Source organism: Notolepis coatsorum (assembly GCF_963971535.1).
Source record: "Notolepis coatsorum genome assembly, chromosome: 2".
Classification (NCBI taxonomy): domain Eukaryota; kingdom Metazoa; phylum Chordata; class Actinopteri; order Aulopiformes; family Paralepididae; genus Notolepis; species Notolepis coatsorum.
In genome coordinates this window covers 84994429-85012583 of record NC_140166.1, presented here as the reverse complement: position 1 = coordinate 85012583, position 18155 = coordinate 84994429, and the positions used below count along the sequence as shown (strand labels likewise).

The window sequence follows — 18155 nt, the reverse complement described above, 5'->3', positions numbered from 1 at the left end:
CTCACTGGGGCTCTCTCTCACTGGGGCTCTCTCTCTCTCTCTCACTGGGGCTCTCTCTCTCTCTCACTGGGGCTCTCTCTCTCTCACTGGGGCTCTCTCTCACTGGGGCTCTCTCTCTCTCTCACTGGGGCTCTCTCTCTCTCACTGGGGCTCTCTCTCACTGGGGCTCTCTCTCTCTCTCACTGGGGCTCTCTCTCTCTCACTGGGGCTCTCTCTCACTGGGGCTCTCTCTCTCTCACTGGGAACCCCTTATGAGAGGGCTAACTTGTTGCAAAATAATAATGATAATAATAATAGCCTCATTAAAATACTATTGTTGCTTCGGTTGTTTTCAGCGTTTTATGTGCATAATCTGTTATTTAGTTTGAAATGTTCGTTGAAATAAGTAGATTTTTCGTTTTTGTTTATTTATTAAGTTAATATAAAACCATATACCGGTAGTCACATTTTAGAATACAATAGAATAGAATTTTAGAATACAACTAGAAACACTGTCCTGGCCTGCTTCTAAGTTCAGTGACCTGACAAAAAAAATTGTTTTTTTTTTATTATTTTCTTTTAATCATCTCGCGGCCCTCCCGACTTTGGGAACCACTGGATTAATGATACTAATACTAATCTATACAATCACCTGTTGTTGAATAAATACCATTACTTTCTAGTTATTACTAAAAAACAGTATATATAAAACAGTATCTGTAAAGAAAAAATATATATATAATTAATATACTTTTTTTTTTTTTTTTTTTTTTAATGTAGCACTGGTGTTGTGAAGGGCCAGATTAACGCTGAGAATCTACGTTTTATTGTTTTATATAACTTGTATATTATTTATATATATAAGCTATATCCCTTTAAGCCTCCGTTTGAATCATAGTAATATTCGCTTTCCTCATTGGATAATGCCCTTGACGTTCTCGGCGCCAAGTACCGCGCCCCTGAGTCAGGTTCAAAGGCGAGTCTGGACATGTTGGGACATGCCTGGTGCCGGCGCATTGATTCCAGACGAGAGCTGAGGCTTGGCACTAGAAAGCCCCTTAAGTATATATATCGTGGAAGGCGCAGCAGTAGTGTGTGAACCTAACGTGCGAAGTGAACAAGTGCAAGTGTCAGATCTAATGCAGTAACGTCAAGTTCGACCTAGCTTAATGTGAAGTAAAGAGTCGTCATTTAGTGTGAATCGTGTTACAGCAGTTCGTTCGGTGTGTAGCATTACCAAGCAGTTCGTTCGTTTAGTAGCTAGTGTAAAACCTTAGCAAGTGTGTGTGGACTTAGTAATTAGTGCCAGCACACGAGGAGGGCCTAGTCGCAGAACTACTGGACATGTGCATATTGGAACCTGCTGCGGCGATATTGTAGAACCAGTATTGGTTGGATTATAGTGATTGTGGAACGTACTACCGTGGAGAAGAGCATCGTTAATACCCACTGTCTTTTGGATTTAACCACCTTGAAGATCTTACCTCGGGCTAGCTTCGAGGACCGAAGCTGGCTGGCTATCATCATTGCTATCGAGCATTGGATTACAGCTATTACCTTGCTACTGAGCATTTGGATTATAAGGACCGGATCCGTATGAGAACCCCCTTTTCTTCAAGTGAACAGACTGAGTATCCGAACATTCTTCCTTCCTCCAGAGCTTACATCTCTGGGAGGATACCCCCTGTCTCCAGCGGTACCATCGTTTGCCCCCTATAGTGCCATCCCATGCCAGGCGGCGTTTGGTCTAGTATACCCAGCTTAGGAATTATTCATTCCAACTGACTTTGCTACTCACTGACTTTATCCTATTCTTCACCATAAAAGCGCGATCAATTAATTCCCATTCTGTACATTGCTGCATAATAATAAATACTATAAATGATATTTCCTTGTCACCGTGCCGTCTATTCTGAGTGTCTGCCATATAATAACTGTACTGTCTGGCAAGTAATAATAATAATAATTGTAACTGAGGGGTACAATTCCCTGACTGTATTACTAGATATGATACTTACTACCACTACCTTTGTACTTAATATTCGGCCACCCAGTACACGGCATAAATATATTATCATGAACACTCTCACGTAGATGAAACGGATCCAACACAAATGTACGAATTAGAAACAGGTCTTTATTTCCTACACAGCGATGGTGTGTAGAATAAGCACTTAATCACTTAATTACATTTATGAATTGAAATAGTATGCACTTTTATGGCAAGGAGTATTCGTCGGTATATCAATAGATAATGTCCAATCTCTGAAGGCGCAGGTGGTAAATATACGACCTGGAATAGTTAAGGAATAACAGCAATGATACTTTAATGATTATAGGCTGGATACACTAGAGGGGGTTAATCCGGTCGCTTGTAAGCCGACAGGAGTAGGAGGGGGGGGGGGGTAGAATCCAGCTGCCTCGTCCGGCCAAGGGTATCCCAGGTGAACCCACTGTAGTGCCGTTCAATGCGCCGGCGATCCTTGGACCACAGATGAAAGCAGGTGGACTCTTTGTGGGCCGGCTCTCTCCGGTCCACGGGGGAGAGATGTGGAGAGACCTCGTCTTGCAGAGCGTCTTCTCACCTTGCGTCCTCTCCAGGGGGGGGGGTTCCAACACACGGTAGTGTCGGGGGTCTTTATCCATAGAATAATCAAAGTATCCAAAGCATAATCCGTGCCTGGGAAGGCGGGCTGTCGTCGGTAGAATAATCCGGTATACAGGTCCACTCGCTCGTCGGCTCTGGGGCTCCTCGGGTGCAGCTTCACATAGGGTCAACCACCCTGGGTAAGCAGCCAGTTCTCTGCCCGAAACGATGGGGTACTGACTACGGTAGTATTCTCACCGCACGAAGCACTATATATTAACAGACTATTATTAGCTTAATAGACTACGTCCAACTCGACGATATAGTGCCAAATATGACTATTCAAATATTAATATACACGATGTCTCAATACCGATGGTAGGCCGAACTTGGCCTTACTCCCACACGTGGCATCGCGGGGAGGCTTTACGTCTGTGACTCTATTGGAGGGTAAGAAACTGGACTGAAAAGAAAGTCCTACTTTAGTAGCGCAGTATATATACGCACTATGAACAAATAGTCCCATTAGTGGTGCGGTAGCCAAATTCCTACGCGGAACTAGGACTTGTTCGTACATGTCGAGCGGTACGTTTGAACTGGGTCTGAGGGGTATGGCAGCCTGGCACCAAGGTCTCGACCAATAGTAGAATGGAGACTATTATGGGATGTTCAGTAGGCTAGAATGGATATTCAATGCATATTGTACAAGGAATATACAAGGGATATCAGGGAATATTAGAGAATATACAAATACAATTAAATATATATATATAAATAAATATATATATTCGGTTTAATCTGGCCCTTCACAACAGCCACCCCCTGAATAGGTCCCAGACCTAATCAGTTAAACGGAGACAGATTAATCGCGTTGTCTATTTACACATAAGGGTTTGCTGTAGGGGTCAGTCAACTTCACAAAGTCATAGGGTTGTAGGGTCATGGTCATCATCGATTGTGTCTGGGAGTCGAGGCAGTTCTATGAGCCTTGCCACGGGACGGGTGTAAGTGCGACCCTGGACGAGCACTTCAGCTGCTCGGACCTTGCCGTCGGCACCGGTGATCACTTTGCTTACGCGGCCGGCCGGCCACATAGCTCTGGGCAGTGATTGATCAATAATCATGACGACTGTTCCTTCTGTCAAATTGTCTCTCTCCTTTACCCACTTCTGGCGGGTCTGTAGAGACGGTAGGTAGTGCAGTAGGAAACTGTTCCAAAACTTGTCGGCTAATACTTGGCTGTACCTCCACATTCGTCGGCCGTTCGCTTCTTCAGGCCGGTACATTGTCTGGGGTAATGTGGGATCTAGCCGCCCCATCAGGAGTGTGTTGGGGGTAACTGGGTCGATATCCGCCACATCACTGGAGACATATCCGAGGGGCTTCGAGTTAAGTACTCCCTCAATCTCCGTGAGGACTGTCATTAGGACTTCTTCCGCCACAGTCTGGGCCCCAAGTACTGCGTACAGGGCTGTCTTTATGGAGCGCACTTCTCGTTCCCAAGTGCCACCGAAGTGGGGTGCGTTTGGGGGGTTGAATTGGAAATCAACCTGTGCTGGAGCGAGGTGGGTCTTAAGTTCTGGGCCCATAGCTTGGAAGCTCTCTCTCAGCTCTCTTTCGCCGCCTTTAAAGTTTGTCCCATGATCGGACAATAGGGTAGACGGTCTTCCTTTCCGTGATATGAATCTACGGAAGGCCATAAGGAATGAGTCTGTGCTCATGGTCGGGAGAAGCTCGATGTGTATCGCTCTGGTGGTCATGCATTTGAATACAATACCCCACCGCTTCTCGGTTCCTCTTCCTTTCTTTATGTGCAGCGGGCCAAAGCAGTCCATACCCGTTGAGTGGAATGGCTTGTCACCGATTCGGAGGCGACATGGAGGAGGGTCAGCCATCCTTGGTATGCTGGGCTGCGCGCGCCACTTGCGGCAGTCTAGACATGTTCGTTGGAAGCGTCGTACCGCCTCTCTTCCTTGTAGGATCCAGTAACGACGTCTGATTTCCGCGAAGACTCTTTCTGCTCCTGCGTGATGTACATCCTCATCGTATTTCTTTATAATCAGCTCTGTGACCTTGTGTCGGCTGTTCAATACGATCGGGTATTTAATGTCATCCGGTAGATTGGGGGCTCTGCGTAGGCGACCACCCACTCTGATGAGGGTGTGAGCGTCGCTCTCGGGGGCCAGGTGAATTAATCTGCTGTCGGATGGGACGGGCTTTCCTCCCTGTAAACAGGCCAATTCATCGGGGAACGAGTCTCTCTGGGCTCGCTGCAGTAGAAGCAATTCTGCTTCCTCGTAGTTAGCTGCTGACATATCAGCGGGGGCCTTGCACTCCGGGTGGTACTGCAGGAATGTTCTTTGTTGTGCACTCTCTATGGACGTGCAATCGTTTATGTTAGGGTCGGTGGAGGCTACGGTGCTCAATCCACAGAACACAGACTTCTTAATTTCCACCTCCTCTGGACTTGCTTCCCTCGGGATAGGCATGGGCCACTGTCCTTCCGGGAGTCTTAGGAATGCGGGGCCGTCACTGTAGACATTGCGACGGGTGAGGTCATCCAGGGGCATCCCCCGGGTGATGACGTCAGCTGGGTTCTGTTTTGTATCAACGTAGCGCCACTCTGTTTCTCCGGTTAACTCTTCGGTTAAGTCTTGAATCTCGGTGACTCTGACTCCCACGAAGACTTTGTACTTGCATGAGTCCGATTTGATCCAGGCGAGTACCGTCGTGGAATCTGACCACAGGATTGTTCTAGACACCGGTATGGTGAGCTCACGTTGGATGAGCGTGGCTAGGTGCGCTCCGGCTAGGGCTGCGCAGAGCTCTAGACGTGGGATAGATTGTTGCTTGCGTGGGGCTATTCTCGAGCGGGCGAGGACAAATGCTGTGTAGATCTCTCCCCCCTGGTCTTGGGCCCGCAAGTAGGCTACTGATCCGTATGCGACCTCTGAGGCGTCACTGAAGACGTGTAAGTGCATTTTACATGTCTCTGGCCTCACCTTGGGTGGGAAGTAGCTTCGGCGCATATTAACGCCTGGGAGTGAGTGGAGCTCCATCTCCCACTCTCTCCAGGTGGATGCAAGGTGTGCGGGAATGGGGTCGTCCCAGCCCTGGTCCTTGTCCCACAATGCTCGTACAATCATTTTTGCCCTGGTGGTGTACGGTAGAATACATCCTAGCGGGTCATATTGTCGGGCGAGTGTTGTGTACACACTCCGTCTGGTGGTCGGCGCCGCCGCCGGCCTTCCCTGCTCCGTAGTCAGGGGCTTGTGTCTGTAGTGAAGCGAATCTGTTTTGAATCGCCACACCAATCCCAGGGTCATCTCCTGGGCTTCTCCCGGGATTGTAGCCATCCAGGTCTCGCTGCTGGCTGCCTTGTCCTCGGAGGAGAGGCTGCGCAGTACTTGCGGATCGCTGCTGGCCCACTGCCTGAGATCAAAGCCGCCTTTGATCAATGAGGCGCGGAGTTTAATCAGGAGAGCCTCGGCTTCTTCCTGGGTTGAAAGGCTTTGTAGACAGTTGTCTACGTAGAAGCTGTTCTTTACGCTGTGTCGGACCTCTTCGTCCGCTGCTGGGTCCTCTGCTACATGTTTCTGTAGTGCAAATGTCGCACAGCAGGGGCTGCACGTCGTTCCGAAGGGGAGGACTTCCCATTGGTAGATGGCTGGGTGCTCATCTCCTGGCTTCTCTCTCCATAGGAACCGTAACAGGGGCTTGTCCGCCTCTACTAATCTCACCTGCAGGAACATTCCTTTAATGTCCCCGCTGATGGCCACCTTTTCCTGGCGGAAGCGGAGTAGAACGCCGAGTAGGGAGGGGCCGAGTGTGGGACCGGGCAGTAACTCTTTATTCAGATTTTGGGATCCGATCTGGTAGCTGCAGTTAAATACTATGCGGTCTTTACCGTTGTGATGGACCTTGTGGTGGGGCACGTACCACGATTCAGTGGTCTGGTCAGCCTCTTTAATGTCCATCTTTGTGACGTGTCCCGCTGTGATGAGCTTCTCAATCTCAGCGCGGTATACACTCTCTTGGGCGGGGTTCTTGGCTAAGCGCCGCTCCGTGTTCAGCAGGTACCGTTCTGTGGCGTCTGTCTTGGCGTGGAAAGTAGGCATTCCTTCTCGCCGCAGGAGTGGCGTGGCGTATCTCAACACGCCGTTGACCGGGACTCTCTTGGTCCCTGTCTCGAGGAGGTGAATTGCGTAAATGTCATCTTTAGAGCGAATGTCTTTCTTTCCATTCTTAAAGGGCATTTGTTCCAAGCTCCATAGCCGCTCTACGTGTTGCAGGAGTGCGGTTTCTCCCTCTGTGACTCGGGAGTGGAGACATCTAGTGGCTGTACTTCGGTTGAGAGATTTGGCGAGCGGGCCTTGGAGAGTCCATCCCAAACAAGTCTCGACTGCTGCAGGACAGCCTCGGGGTCCGGTATGAACCCGGTCTATCGGGACAATGAGGTCTGCATGGTCGGAGCCTATCAACAGGGTCGGCATAGCATTGTCTATGAGCGGGATCGGTAACTTGCGCAGATGTGCATATTTCTCCATCAGCTTGGCGACGGGGTATGTGTACCGCGACAGTCCTATTTCTTGGCTGGTGAAAGCGTCTGCAATCTGGTACCGTCGCTCAGGCTGGCCGCTTGCTGCGATAGAGAATGAGACATTCTCGCCCTTTATCGTCTTCAAATCTCGTCTTATTGTCCGAATTGTCATTTGGGTTTCGCTTCCCCGCAGCCCTAGCTGGGCCGCAGCGGAGGCGAGCAGCAGGGTCTTCTCTGACCCGTCATCGAGGACGGCGTAAGTGTCCAGGACTTTATTCTGGTAGCTTAGTGTCACACGCACTACTTTTAGGAGTACTCGGGCTCCACTGCTGCTGGCGGGATCGATGTACATGACGCTCGCTTTGCGGCTGGATGGTGCGGGTGAAGGGCGCCGTCTGTTACTGTCGTGAAGTATGTCCAGATGGGCTCCATCGCACTTGGTGCACCTTTTCTTTAGGCGGCATTCGGCTGCCATGTGTGAGCGCGCACAGCGAAAACAGCGCTTGTTGGACTTTATCCATTGACCTGCTTCCTCCGCGTTCAGCTTGGGGAAGGAGTCACATTGCGCTAGCCAGTGTTCTTTCTCACAGTAGGGGCACACTATCTTCCACTTCTCCGTTCTGGAGGGGGTACTGTGGCTCCTGCTGCTCGGTACTGACTCCGATTGGTGCATCACAGTCACCGATCTTCTTCCATCATTTAGTCGTCTGGTTCCTTCTCTGGAGCCAGGGGTGCTCCGTCCGAATGTATCTAGCCGTAGGCTGCTGACTTCTCTCGCCAGGAAGTCTGCTAGATCGAGGAGGTTCGGTTCGGGGCCATTCGGGTCTCTGTGGTCCCTCTGCCGCCTAAAGCGCTCCTGACGAGCGGGCGGCAGCTTCTCCAGGATCCTTTCCACATTTGAGTTGGCGTAAAGTTCGTACTTCCCCTTCTCTCTTTGCGCTCCCAACATCCCTACCAGGGACTGCACTCTGATGGACAGGTCGTCCAGTGCTCGATTGTCTATTGCTGGGGGTAAGCGGTCGATGTGTCGGATCTCCTGGATCACGTAATCCCATATGCGCCCATACCTCTGGTCCAATGCTACCAGCGCTGCTGTGTATGGGGTGGTGGAAGTCGCGTAGGCGAGCGCTATATTATGTGCGCGGGGCACCTTTAAGTGCTGCAGTAGGATGGCGTATTTGTGGCGTTCATCCAATACATCCACCAACATGGTCTCCAGACACATGCGGAGTTCTGTATACTGGGCCCGGTTCTCTTGGGTGAAGTCGGGTACCATAGGCGTGCCAATGTATGACGCTGACTGTGGATACATCGGCGAGCGTTGGGGGAGAGGCCTCCTAGGCGAGTCTCCTCCCGCTCCTTGGTATGGGCTGGTACCGGCAGTGTACCATGGCCCGCTTGTCCAGGTGCTGTTCCTCGGTGCGGGTCGTGCGTCGTGCTCACCCGTGTATAGAGTCGGGGGTCTGTAGCGCAGCTCCGCGGGAGTATAGCCTGGGCTGTACCGGACCTCCTGGTCCGGTAGAGTACTGTGCTGTCTTCGGGCGCGGTTCTCCTCCTCTTCCTCTTCGTCTTCAGTTAGGTCATCCAGTGCTTGTAGTCTCTGGTTTAGCCTCTCCACAGGATATGCTGCTCCTTCCCGGTTGCTAGGTCTCGCTTGGACCGGTGGGGGGAGGTGGTCTGTGGGGGGTATAGACCTCGTCTGTTGGTCAAGTTCAGGGTTGTTTACTCGGCTAGGGGATGCCGCCCTGGAGGTGTGTCTAGACGAGTTCCTGGAGCCTCTGGCGGAGGGAGAGGGTGTTGTCCGTCTGATCAGCTGTTCTATTAGTTGCGCTTGCTGTCTGTCGCGCTCTGCGTCCCGTAGAGCACCAGCAGCTGCTCGCTGGCTGTCTGCTCGGTCTCAGGCCACATTCTCTTCCATCTGAATGCGTCTTATTTCCAGGCGTATGTGCTCTTCTTCGCTCCGTTGCTGTATCTGCAATCGATCGCGTTCACCCTGGAGTCTATCGCGTTCAGTAGAGGCTTTCAGGCTGACGAGGAATGCCTGCTGTAGGGTCCTCTCTGCCTCGCTGGGAGAAGGCGGTTGTATAGGGGAGCCTTCCCTCGGGGTACTCCTTGCGGAGCCTTGGAGCTCTATCTCCACGGTGCTCTCCCCGTCTTCTTCCGTGCCGAGTTCTCTCTCGGTAGCGTTGTATTCCTCCCGGGACTCATCGGGGACTACTTCTTCAGTACTGGCGGGGTGTGAAGTCATGTCTGGTTCCCACTGGTCCCCACCGTGAACTTGGTCAGTTACATTAGAGCCCGTAGGGGCCTCTATGGTCGGGGTAGTCTGGGCGTTGGGGTTAGACATACTTTTACTTTCTAGTTTTACCGCGTTTACTGTTAGTAGAAGACTAGGTTGTTGACTGACAGCGTAAGCCTCTAAGTACTGAGGGAGCCGTCGTTCGCGCTGCGGGCGTTGGTTAGGAGGATCGTTTCGTGGAGTGTTCATCATAGGCCATTTCAATATTAATAACACTATATTAATATTACACTAATTACCCTCCGGCTCGAAGGACCAATTGTAACTGAGGGGTACAATTCCCTGACTGTATTACTAGATATGATACTTACTACCACTACCTTTGTACTTAATATTCGGCCACCCAGTACACGGCATAAATATATTATCATGAACACTCTCACGTAGATGAAACGGATCCAACACAAATGTACGAATTAGAAACAGGTCTTTATTTCCTACACAGCGATGGTGTGTAGAATAAGCACTTAATCACTTAATTACATTTATGAATTGAAATAGTATGCACTTTTATGGCAAGGAGTATTCGTCGGTATATCAATAGATAATGTCCAATCTCTGAAGGCGCAGGTGGTAAATATACGACCTGGAATAGTTAAGGAATAACAGCAATGATACTTTAATGATTATAGGCTGGATACACTAGAGGGGGTTAATCCGGTCGCTTGTAAGCCGACAGGAGTAGGAGGGGGGGGGGGGTAGAATCCAGCTGCCTCGTCCGGCCAAGGGTATCCCAGGTGAACCCACTGTAGTGCCGTTCAATGCGCCGGCGATCCTTGGACCACAGATGAAAGCAGGTGGACTCTTTGTGGGCCGGCTCTCTCCGGTCCACGGGGGAGAGATGTGGAGAGACCTCGTCTTGCAGAGCGTCTTCTCACCTTGCGTCCTCCAGGGGGGGGGGTTCCAACACACGGTAGTGTCGGGGGTCTTTATCCATAGAATAATCAAAGTATCCAAAGCATAATCCGTGCCTGGGAAGGCGGGCTGTCGTCGGTAGAATAATCCGGTATACAGGTCCACTCGCTCGTCGGCTCTGGGGCTCCTCGGGTGCAGCTTCACATAGGGTCAACCACCCTGGGTAAGCAGCCAGTTCTCTGCCCGAAACGATGGGGTACTGACTACGGTAGTATTCTCACCGCACGAAGCACTATATATTAACAGACTATTATTAGCTTAATAGACTACGTCCAACTCGACGATATAGTGCCAAATATGACTATTCAAATATTAATATACACGATGTCTCAATACCGATGGTAGGCCGAACTTGGCCTTACTCCCACACGTGGCATCGCGGGGAGGCTTTACGTCTGTGACTCTATTGGAGGGTAAGAAACTGGACTGAAAAGAAAGTCCTACTTTAGTAGCGCAGTATATATACGCACTATGAACAAATAGTCCCATTAGTGGTGCGGTAGCCAAATTCCTACGCGGAACTAGGACTTGTTCGTACATGTCGAGCGGTACGTTTGAACTGGGTCTGAGGGGTATGGCAGCCTGGCACCAAGGTCTCGACCAATAGTAGAATGGAGACTATTATGGGATGTTCAGTAGGCTAGAATGGATATTCAATGCATATTGTACAAGGAATATACAAGGGATATCAGGGAATATTAGAGAATATACAAATACAATTAAATATATATATATAAATAAATATATATATTCGGTTTAATCTGGCCCTTCACAACAATAATAATTAGCAGTGGTTTAATCTATCACAATCTTTAATACAGTCAGGGTTTTGTAACCCCTCAGTTACAACTGGTATCGGATCAATATCGGTATCGGCCGATACCCAAAGCTTAGGTATCGGAATCGGATCGGGAAGTAAAAAATGGTATCGGAACATCTCTAACTGTAACCCATGTTTTCCTAAAGTGTCAAAGAATCAATAGGGTGTTGTGGTTCCTAAAAGGGTTGTGTGTGAAGCTGGGGGTGATGTTCTGTGTGGAGAGTTTCATCCTCGGCCATACATATTCATTACGTAACAAGGCCGTGAGCGTTTTACTGAACTTTATTTACGGGCAGGCTAAGTTAGCCATTTGGGTGACCCGTAGGAATAGGATCAGGGGCGTTGGTCCTACGGAATCTGTGCCTATGCTGAGGGGTATGCTTTCTGCATGCCTTAGATTAGAGTTCATGTATTTCTCACTGAGACATAAATGTTGATGCGTTCGTGAATGCTTGGGGACTGGGGCATGCAATGTGTACTGTGGGGGAGGAGGGGCTGAACATATGCATTTGAATGTCAAGTGGGTTTTTATGTGCTGAAGGAAGTTTTTGGGGTTTGTTGGGGTGTGTGTGTGTGCGTGTGTGTGGGTGTGTGGGTGTGGGTGTGGGTGTGTGTGTGTGTGTGCGGGTGAGTGGGCGTGTGTGGGTGTGTGTGTGTTGTTTTAGTCAAGTCAAACTTTACGATGAATTGGAAATGGGGGACCCTGGTGTAAACAAGACGAAAGTCTTTCTCTGGTCTGCATCCCCTTAACAATTGTATGTATTGAGCTGTACTGCACTGTACCCATTCTGCAATCTGTTAATAAAGTTTTCATTCATTCATTCATTCAAGTCAAGTCAAGTCAAGTCAAGAGTTTTAATTGTCACGGCATTTATGAAGATGCCGTGAGATTTTTGTGTCTACTGACTGTTTTTAGTTGACATGTTTTAATAAAGAACATCAAAAGTCTCACTGGGGCTCTCTCTCTCTCTCTCACTGGGGCTCTCTCTCTCTCACTGGGGCTCTCTCTCTCACTGGCTCTCTCTCTCACTGGGGCTCTCTCTCTCTCACTGGCTCTCTCTCACTGGGGCTCTCTCTCTCAAACTGGGGCTCTCTCTCACTGGGGCTCTCTCTCTCACTGGGGCTCTCTCTCTCACTGGGGCTCTCTCTCTCACTGGGGCTCTCTCTCTCTCACTGGGTCTCTCTCTCTCTCACTGGGGCTCTCTCTCACTGGCTCTCTCTCTCACTGGGGCTCTCTCTCTCTCACTGGCTCTCTCTCTCTCACTGGGGCTCTCTCTCTCTCACTGGCTCTCTCTCTCTCACTGGGGCTCTCTCTCTCTCACTGGCTCTCTCTCTCTCACTGGGGCTCTCTCTCTCTCACTGGGGCTCTCTCTCTCACTGGCTCTCTCTCTCTCACTGGGGCTCTCTCTCTCTCACTGGCTCTCTCTCACTGGGGCTCTCTCTCTCAAACTGGGGCTCTCTCTCACTGGGGCTCTCTCACTGGGGCTCTCTCTCTCACTGGGGCTCTCTCTCTCTCACTGGGTCTCTCTCTCTCACTGGGGCTCTCTCTCATTGGGGCTCTCTCTCTCTCACTGGGGCTCTCTCTCTCTCACTGGGTCTCTCTCTCTCTCACTGGGGCTCTCTCTCTCACTGGGGCTCTCTCTCTCACTGGGGCTCTCTCTCTCACTGGGGCTCTCTCTCTCACTGGGGCTCTCTCTCTCTCTCTCTCTCTCTCACTGGGGCTCTCTCTCTCACTGGGGCTCTCTCTCTCTCACTGGGGCTCTCTCTCTCTCACTGGGGCTCTCTCTCTCTCACTGGGGCTCTCTCTCTTTCACTAGGGCTCTCTCTTACAGGGGCTCTCTCACTAGGGCTCTCTCTCTCTCACTGGGGCTCTCTTTCTCTCACTGGGTCTCTCTCTCACTGGGGCTCTCTCTCTCTCACTGGGGCTCTCTTTCTCTCACTGGGTCTCTCTCTCTCTCTCACTGGGGCTCTCTCTCTCTCTCACTGGGGCTCTCTCTCACTGGGGCTCGTTCTCACTTGCATTAAGAGAAATAGCAACGCTTTCCCCCCTTATTCCCTTAATACTTAGTTCCAGGCGTTCTCTCTCTCTGTCTGTCTTGTTACTATCAGTGATCACATTGTCTTGTATACCACTTATACACACGTGTCTTGGGGATTATTTGTTTGAATAAGGAATTTTATTTTGCTTTTCATTTAATTGTTCACAGACACTTTTTGTGTCGAAAGGTGAACGATTTGTGCCGTCGTGTGAAAAACGTAACAAGCGCAGTGACGTGGAGACACTGCCGCCCGTTAGCACCAGACGGGGGCGCTGTGTCCACTCCGCTCCCGTCCGCTTCGATTGTTGTAGTCGAGTTGTTTGCGTGTTTGTTTTAACATTGGAAATGTTTAGGAAGTGCTGTTGATTCAAGCTGGCAGTTTGAGTGCTTTAGCCCCCACGCACCCCCCCCCCCCCCCCCCCACACGCCCCCCCCTCACACACCCCGGGACAGGTTCACTCTGCATGACCCCCAGCCACTAAACTGCTAAAAGAGAATTGACTTCAAGCCACACCATGGGAATCAATTAGCATCATCTGTTTGGGCCTGGGCGTGATGGGCGCTGGAAGCGATTGGGCCGCGGCAGAATGGGGGCTTCAGAAACCTGACCCCCTTTATTGGGTTCAGCTCCTTACCGCTGTGATACCGTACTGTTCTCCTATGTCATCAAGTGGGCAAAAAGACTGGGGACTTGAATAGAGGTGAAAGGTCTTTTAAACCTCTTTGGGGCCATCAATTCGAGGACTCTATAGAATCGCCTCTTTGCATTTGAAAGGCTTCACAAGGTTTTCTCTCTCTCTCTCTCTCTCTCTCTCTCTCTCTCTCTCGCTCGCTCACTCCCCTCTCGCTCTCTCTCGCTCACTCTCTCCTCTCCCCTCTCTCGCTCACTCACTCTCCCCTCTCTCTCTCTCTCTCTCTCGCTCACTCCCCTCTCTCGCTCACTCTCTCCTCTCTCCCCTCTCTCGCTGGTTCACTCTCCCCTCTCTCTCTCTCGCTCACTCTCCCCTCTCTCTCTCGCTCACTCTCCTCTCTCTCTCTCTCTCTCTCTCTCTCTCTCTCCTACCCCTTCCCTCCGTGTCAAATAAAAGCTGTTTGAAGACAATGCTGCCACAGCTCCTCGCGGTCATTCAGGAGAAACAAAAGGCAGCAGGGGAAAAAAAGAAGAAAAAAAATGAATTGCTCTTGAGAGAATTACATTTTCTTTCATTGAAGAGAAAATCTGACAATTTGTTGAAGCACTCATCAATGGATCTACGTTAAAGGAGTTTGTGTGTGTCAGGGCCCTTCTAAATAGAAGTTCTCCACTAAAGAGAAGTTCTCATAGCCCCGCCCCCCCGCCTTTAAAGCCTTCCACTAAAGGACATTAAACACGAGGAGGCCATTTAATGACTCCCTCTGTTGTGAAATCAGCTGCCGTTTTGCACCTTATGAAGTTCTGCACATCATCAGACAGACACAATTATTTTCTAAAATTAATTACGGTCTAGGCGGGCAGAAACCGACGCCGTCCCTTTAATCAAAGCCGAGGCGTCTAAAAGGGGGAGATAAGAGAGGAGGGGGAGCCGCCCCTGCCTTTGTGTCTGCTTTCGCCAGAGGTGGAGGTGCTCATGATGGCATTAAGAGCTCTTCCCCCGACGCGCTGCCAGGCCTCCCTCCGTGAAGCGCTCTACGGCCCGTTTGATGTGGAGCGAAGAGGCGCGGCTGTGGAGGAGCTCACCGAGCCTTTTTGTCAGATTTTTTTTTTTTTTTACGCATAGCTGCATCGGCTTGACACTGGGCCTTGCGTGTGCGTTTATGTGAGCATGTGCGCGAGAGCACGAGAGAGAGAGAGAGAGAGAGAGGGGGGGGAGGCAGAGAGAGAGAGAGAGGGGGAGGCAGAGAGAGAGAGAGAGGGGGAGGCAGAGAGAAAACCTAGTCTGTATGTGTGTGAATGTGTTCAGGATTAAGGGTTGAAAAAAACCAATTTCTTTTTAACACATCTGCCCCCTTGTAAGTGCATTTAATAATGAAACATTATTACGCAAATAGTAAATATAATTTGAATCAACGATGAAGTGTTACTCGCTAATTTACATAATTGTGTACGAGAGTCTCATAGCCGTAGGAAGTGGACGTGGAAGCAGCCGGGGAGAGAGATGATGTCTGACGTTTGTTGCCATCACAAGCCTCCCACAATGTCGCCGTAATTAACCGCCTTGAGAATAAGTGTCCCGTCATCACCTGCCGTCTGCCGCACTACAAAGGGTTAGCGCTTTCACTACAGCACTACAGGCGGTTAACCCTCTCATTACCGCACTACAGAAGGTGAACCCTTTCACTACCACGACCGTCTGTGGTGCGGCGGTGAAAGGGTTATTATCACCTTCTACCGTGTGGTAGTGAAGGGGTTAAATCAATTCTAAAATAATGACGTGTAACTATAAGTGCGTCTTGACTGCAGGGTGGCGTTTCCTCCCCGCTGAGGTCCCACCTGCTCATGCACACTAGAGCGTGACTAGTACACATACTAGATACTACTACATACCATACAGACTGATACGGTTAGGCGACCTCTCGGGATGGATGAGTCGTTAGATTGGACGGTCATGACACTGAACTGGTCATATTCGCAGTGTGGGTTGTTTCAACAACAAATATGACGTTAAATTGATCTACGGTATCTATAAAAGCTCTTTATTGGAGCTCGTAGACCGGGAATAGAGGTGAAAGGTCATGTAAACCTTTCACCTCAATTTACAATACAATTTTATAAATGAATGACTAGTAGGCCTATAAGCACAGCATTTTGTTGTATATATTTTTTTTTATTCCCATGCTTTGGTTTTCATAAACCAATGTTTGATGACACTGGCCGACACTCTTTAATGAGTTTTAGATGTATTTTATATGTATTTATTAACTAAGAAGATTTTTATAATTTTTTTTGGGATGTCAATCAGAGGACACTGAATCAGTGTGTTGTGTCAATTACAGCTCAATGAAAAACAATTGCAATAAATATTGATGTTTTTCTTCATCTTCATGATTTACATTGAGCTGTAATTAACGCAATGATTCGGTGTCCTCCGATGACATCACTGGAGGACATATTCAAACTCATTAACTCTCAATAACTGTCAAACTAAACAGTTTTGGGATATGTATGAGATTATAATATGAGTGATATTATAATTTTTTTTATAAATCAGCATTGTTTCTCGGCGAAGTGCTCCTTTAAGAGATACTGGTAGCGTTGCTAAGGTACCACAGATTATATTCGGGAAGGGAATGGTATGAAGCACAGTCTGCAGACCTCCCTAACAGGATATGAAGCACCGGTCATGTCCACTTCCATTCATTGTGCTAAGCTAGGCTAACGTGCCACCAGATAGCTTTCTACTGAACGCACAGAGAGGAAACTGGTATCTATCTTCTTGTCTCTCTGGAGAAGACGGTAAGCAAATTTCCCAAAATGTTGGCGTGTTCCTATAAATAAATAATAAATAAAAAAAAGTCTTAAAAAGTCTTTAACTTGTTGAAACCTGCAGATACCCTGATAAGAGATGATCAGCGTTGTTTACTACAGGGTGAATGATTTGGTCTCAGGAGCCGTTCACACCTACGTGTTACAGAACGCTTCCCTGTAATGATCAACGTGGCGTCACTCCTACAGCACTGTGGCTCAGCTCAGGGTCAACTCCACGCAGAGTCCAGACGTGGCAGGGTTGTGTATTGACCCAACAGATCGTCAGTTTCAATGCAAATCCAGGGCAAAAGTAATTGTTTCCAGGGGGAAGATAGAAGACAATAACCTTGTGACAAGTACAACCCCTTTCTCAATCATCTCAATCATCTCAATCAAAGGTCGTGCCAGTAGCAGCTCTGTTACCAAAATGGCCAATAATATGCGCCCAAGTCAAACGTGTGAACGGCTCTGGCAGCTCCAGAAACCCATTATAAGCACTATGTGGTTCTGTGATGCCGGGATCTACTGTTGAGCCTTGTCATCTTGTCTACGACTGTTACCTTGTAAATATAGTTCAAAGGTCAAGACAAGCATCCTTGGCCGTCACAACTCTGTTACCAAGCAATGCTGCCAGACAGTATCTCTTAAAGGAACACTGCACCGAGAAACCATGCTGATTGATTTATTTATTTTCGTTTTTATAATATCACCCATATTAAAATCTCATACATATCCCAAAACTGTTTAATTTGACAGTTATTGAGAGTTAATGGGTTTGAATATGTCCTCCAGTGATGTCATCGGAGGACACTGAATCATTGCGTTAATTACAGCTCAACGTAAATCATGAAGATGAAAAAATATCATTTCATTGACACAACACACTGATTCAGTGTCTTCTGATGACATCACTGGAGGAGATAAACTCATTAACTACCAAAAACTGTTTCATTGAGATGTACTTAACAAAACACAAGGATTCAGTGTCCTCTGATGACATCACTGGAGGACATAATTCAAACTCATGAACTCCCAAAAACTGCCAAACTAAATGAATGTGTGCCAAACCAATGTTTTGTATGATTAAAAAATATAAAATAAAACGAGTGTCCCACTCCTCTAACTGACTGTGTGTGTGTGTGTGTGTGTGTGTGTGTGTGTGTGTTTATATATATGCGTGTGTGTGTGTATATATGCGCGTGTCCATGTGTGTGAGATATCCTCTGTGTCAGATATCCTCCGAGTTATTCGGGCTCCTCTTTATCTAATTGCGCCTCGTTCTCTCCCTCCCCCTGGGCAGTGAGCTGCAGTGTTGGAACGTACCACGACGGGGACCAGGGGAAATGTATTCTGTGTCCAGCTGGAACGTACCAAGATGAGGAGGGCCAGATGTCTTGTGAGGTCTGCCCTGGGCCTGAGGGAAGAGGGCTCTCCAGGACAGTCGGGGCCCGGCACCTCTCGCAGTGTGGAGGTGAGGTTACCTACGGAACCCGGAGTTATGAATGATGGTGGAGAACCGCAGGGTATGAAT

The 18155-nt window shown here is 48.9% G+C and overlaps 1 protein-coding gene across 3 annotated transcripts in view; it reads left to right on the top strand.

Annotated features, from left to right (window-relative positions):
• Positions 1-18155, top strand: part of scube2 (signal peptide, CUB domain, EGF-like 2) — an 86937-nt gene that overhangs the window by 52456 nt on the left and 16326 nt on the right. For all 3 annotated transcript variants that reach the window (XM_084309186.1, XM_084309185.1, XM_084309184.1), the window contains one exon: positions 17925-18095. In XM_084309186.1, coding sequence (XP_084165312.1) covers positions 17925-18095 — 171 coding nt within the window. The remainder of the gene's footprint in view (positions 1-17924; positions 18096-18155) is intronic.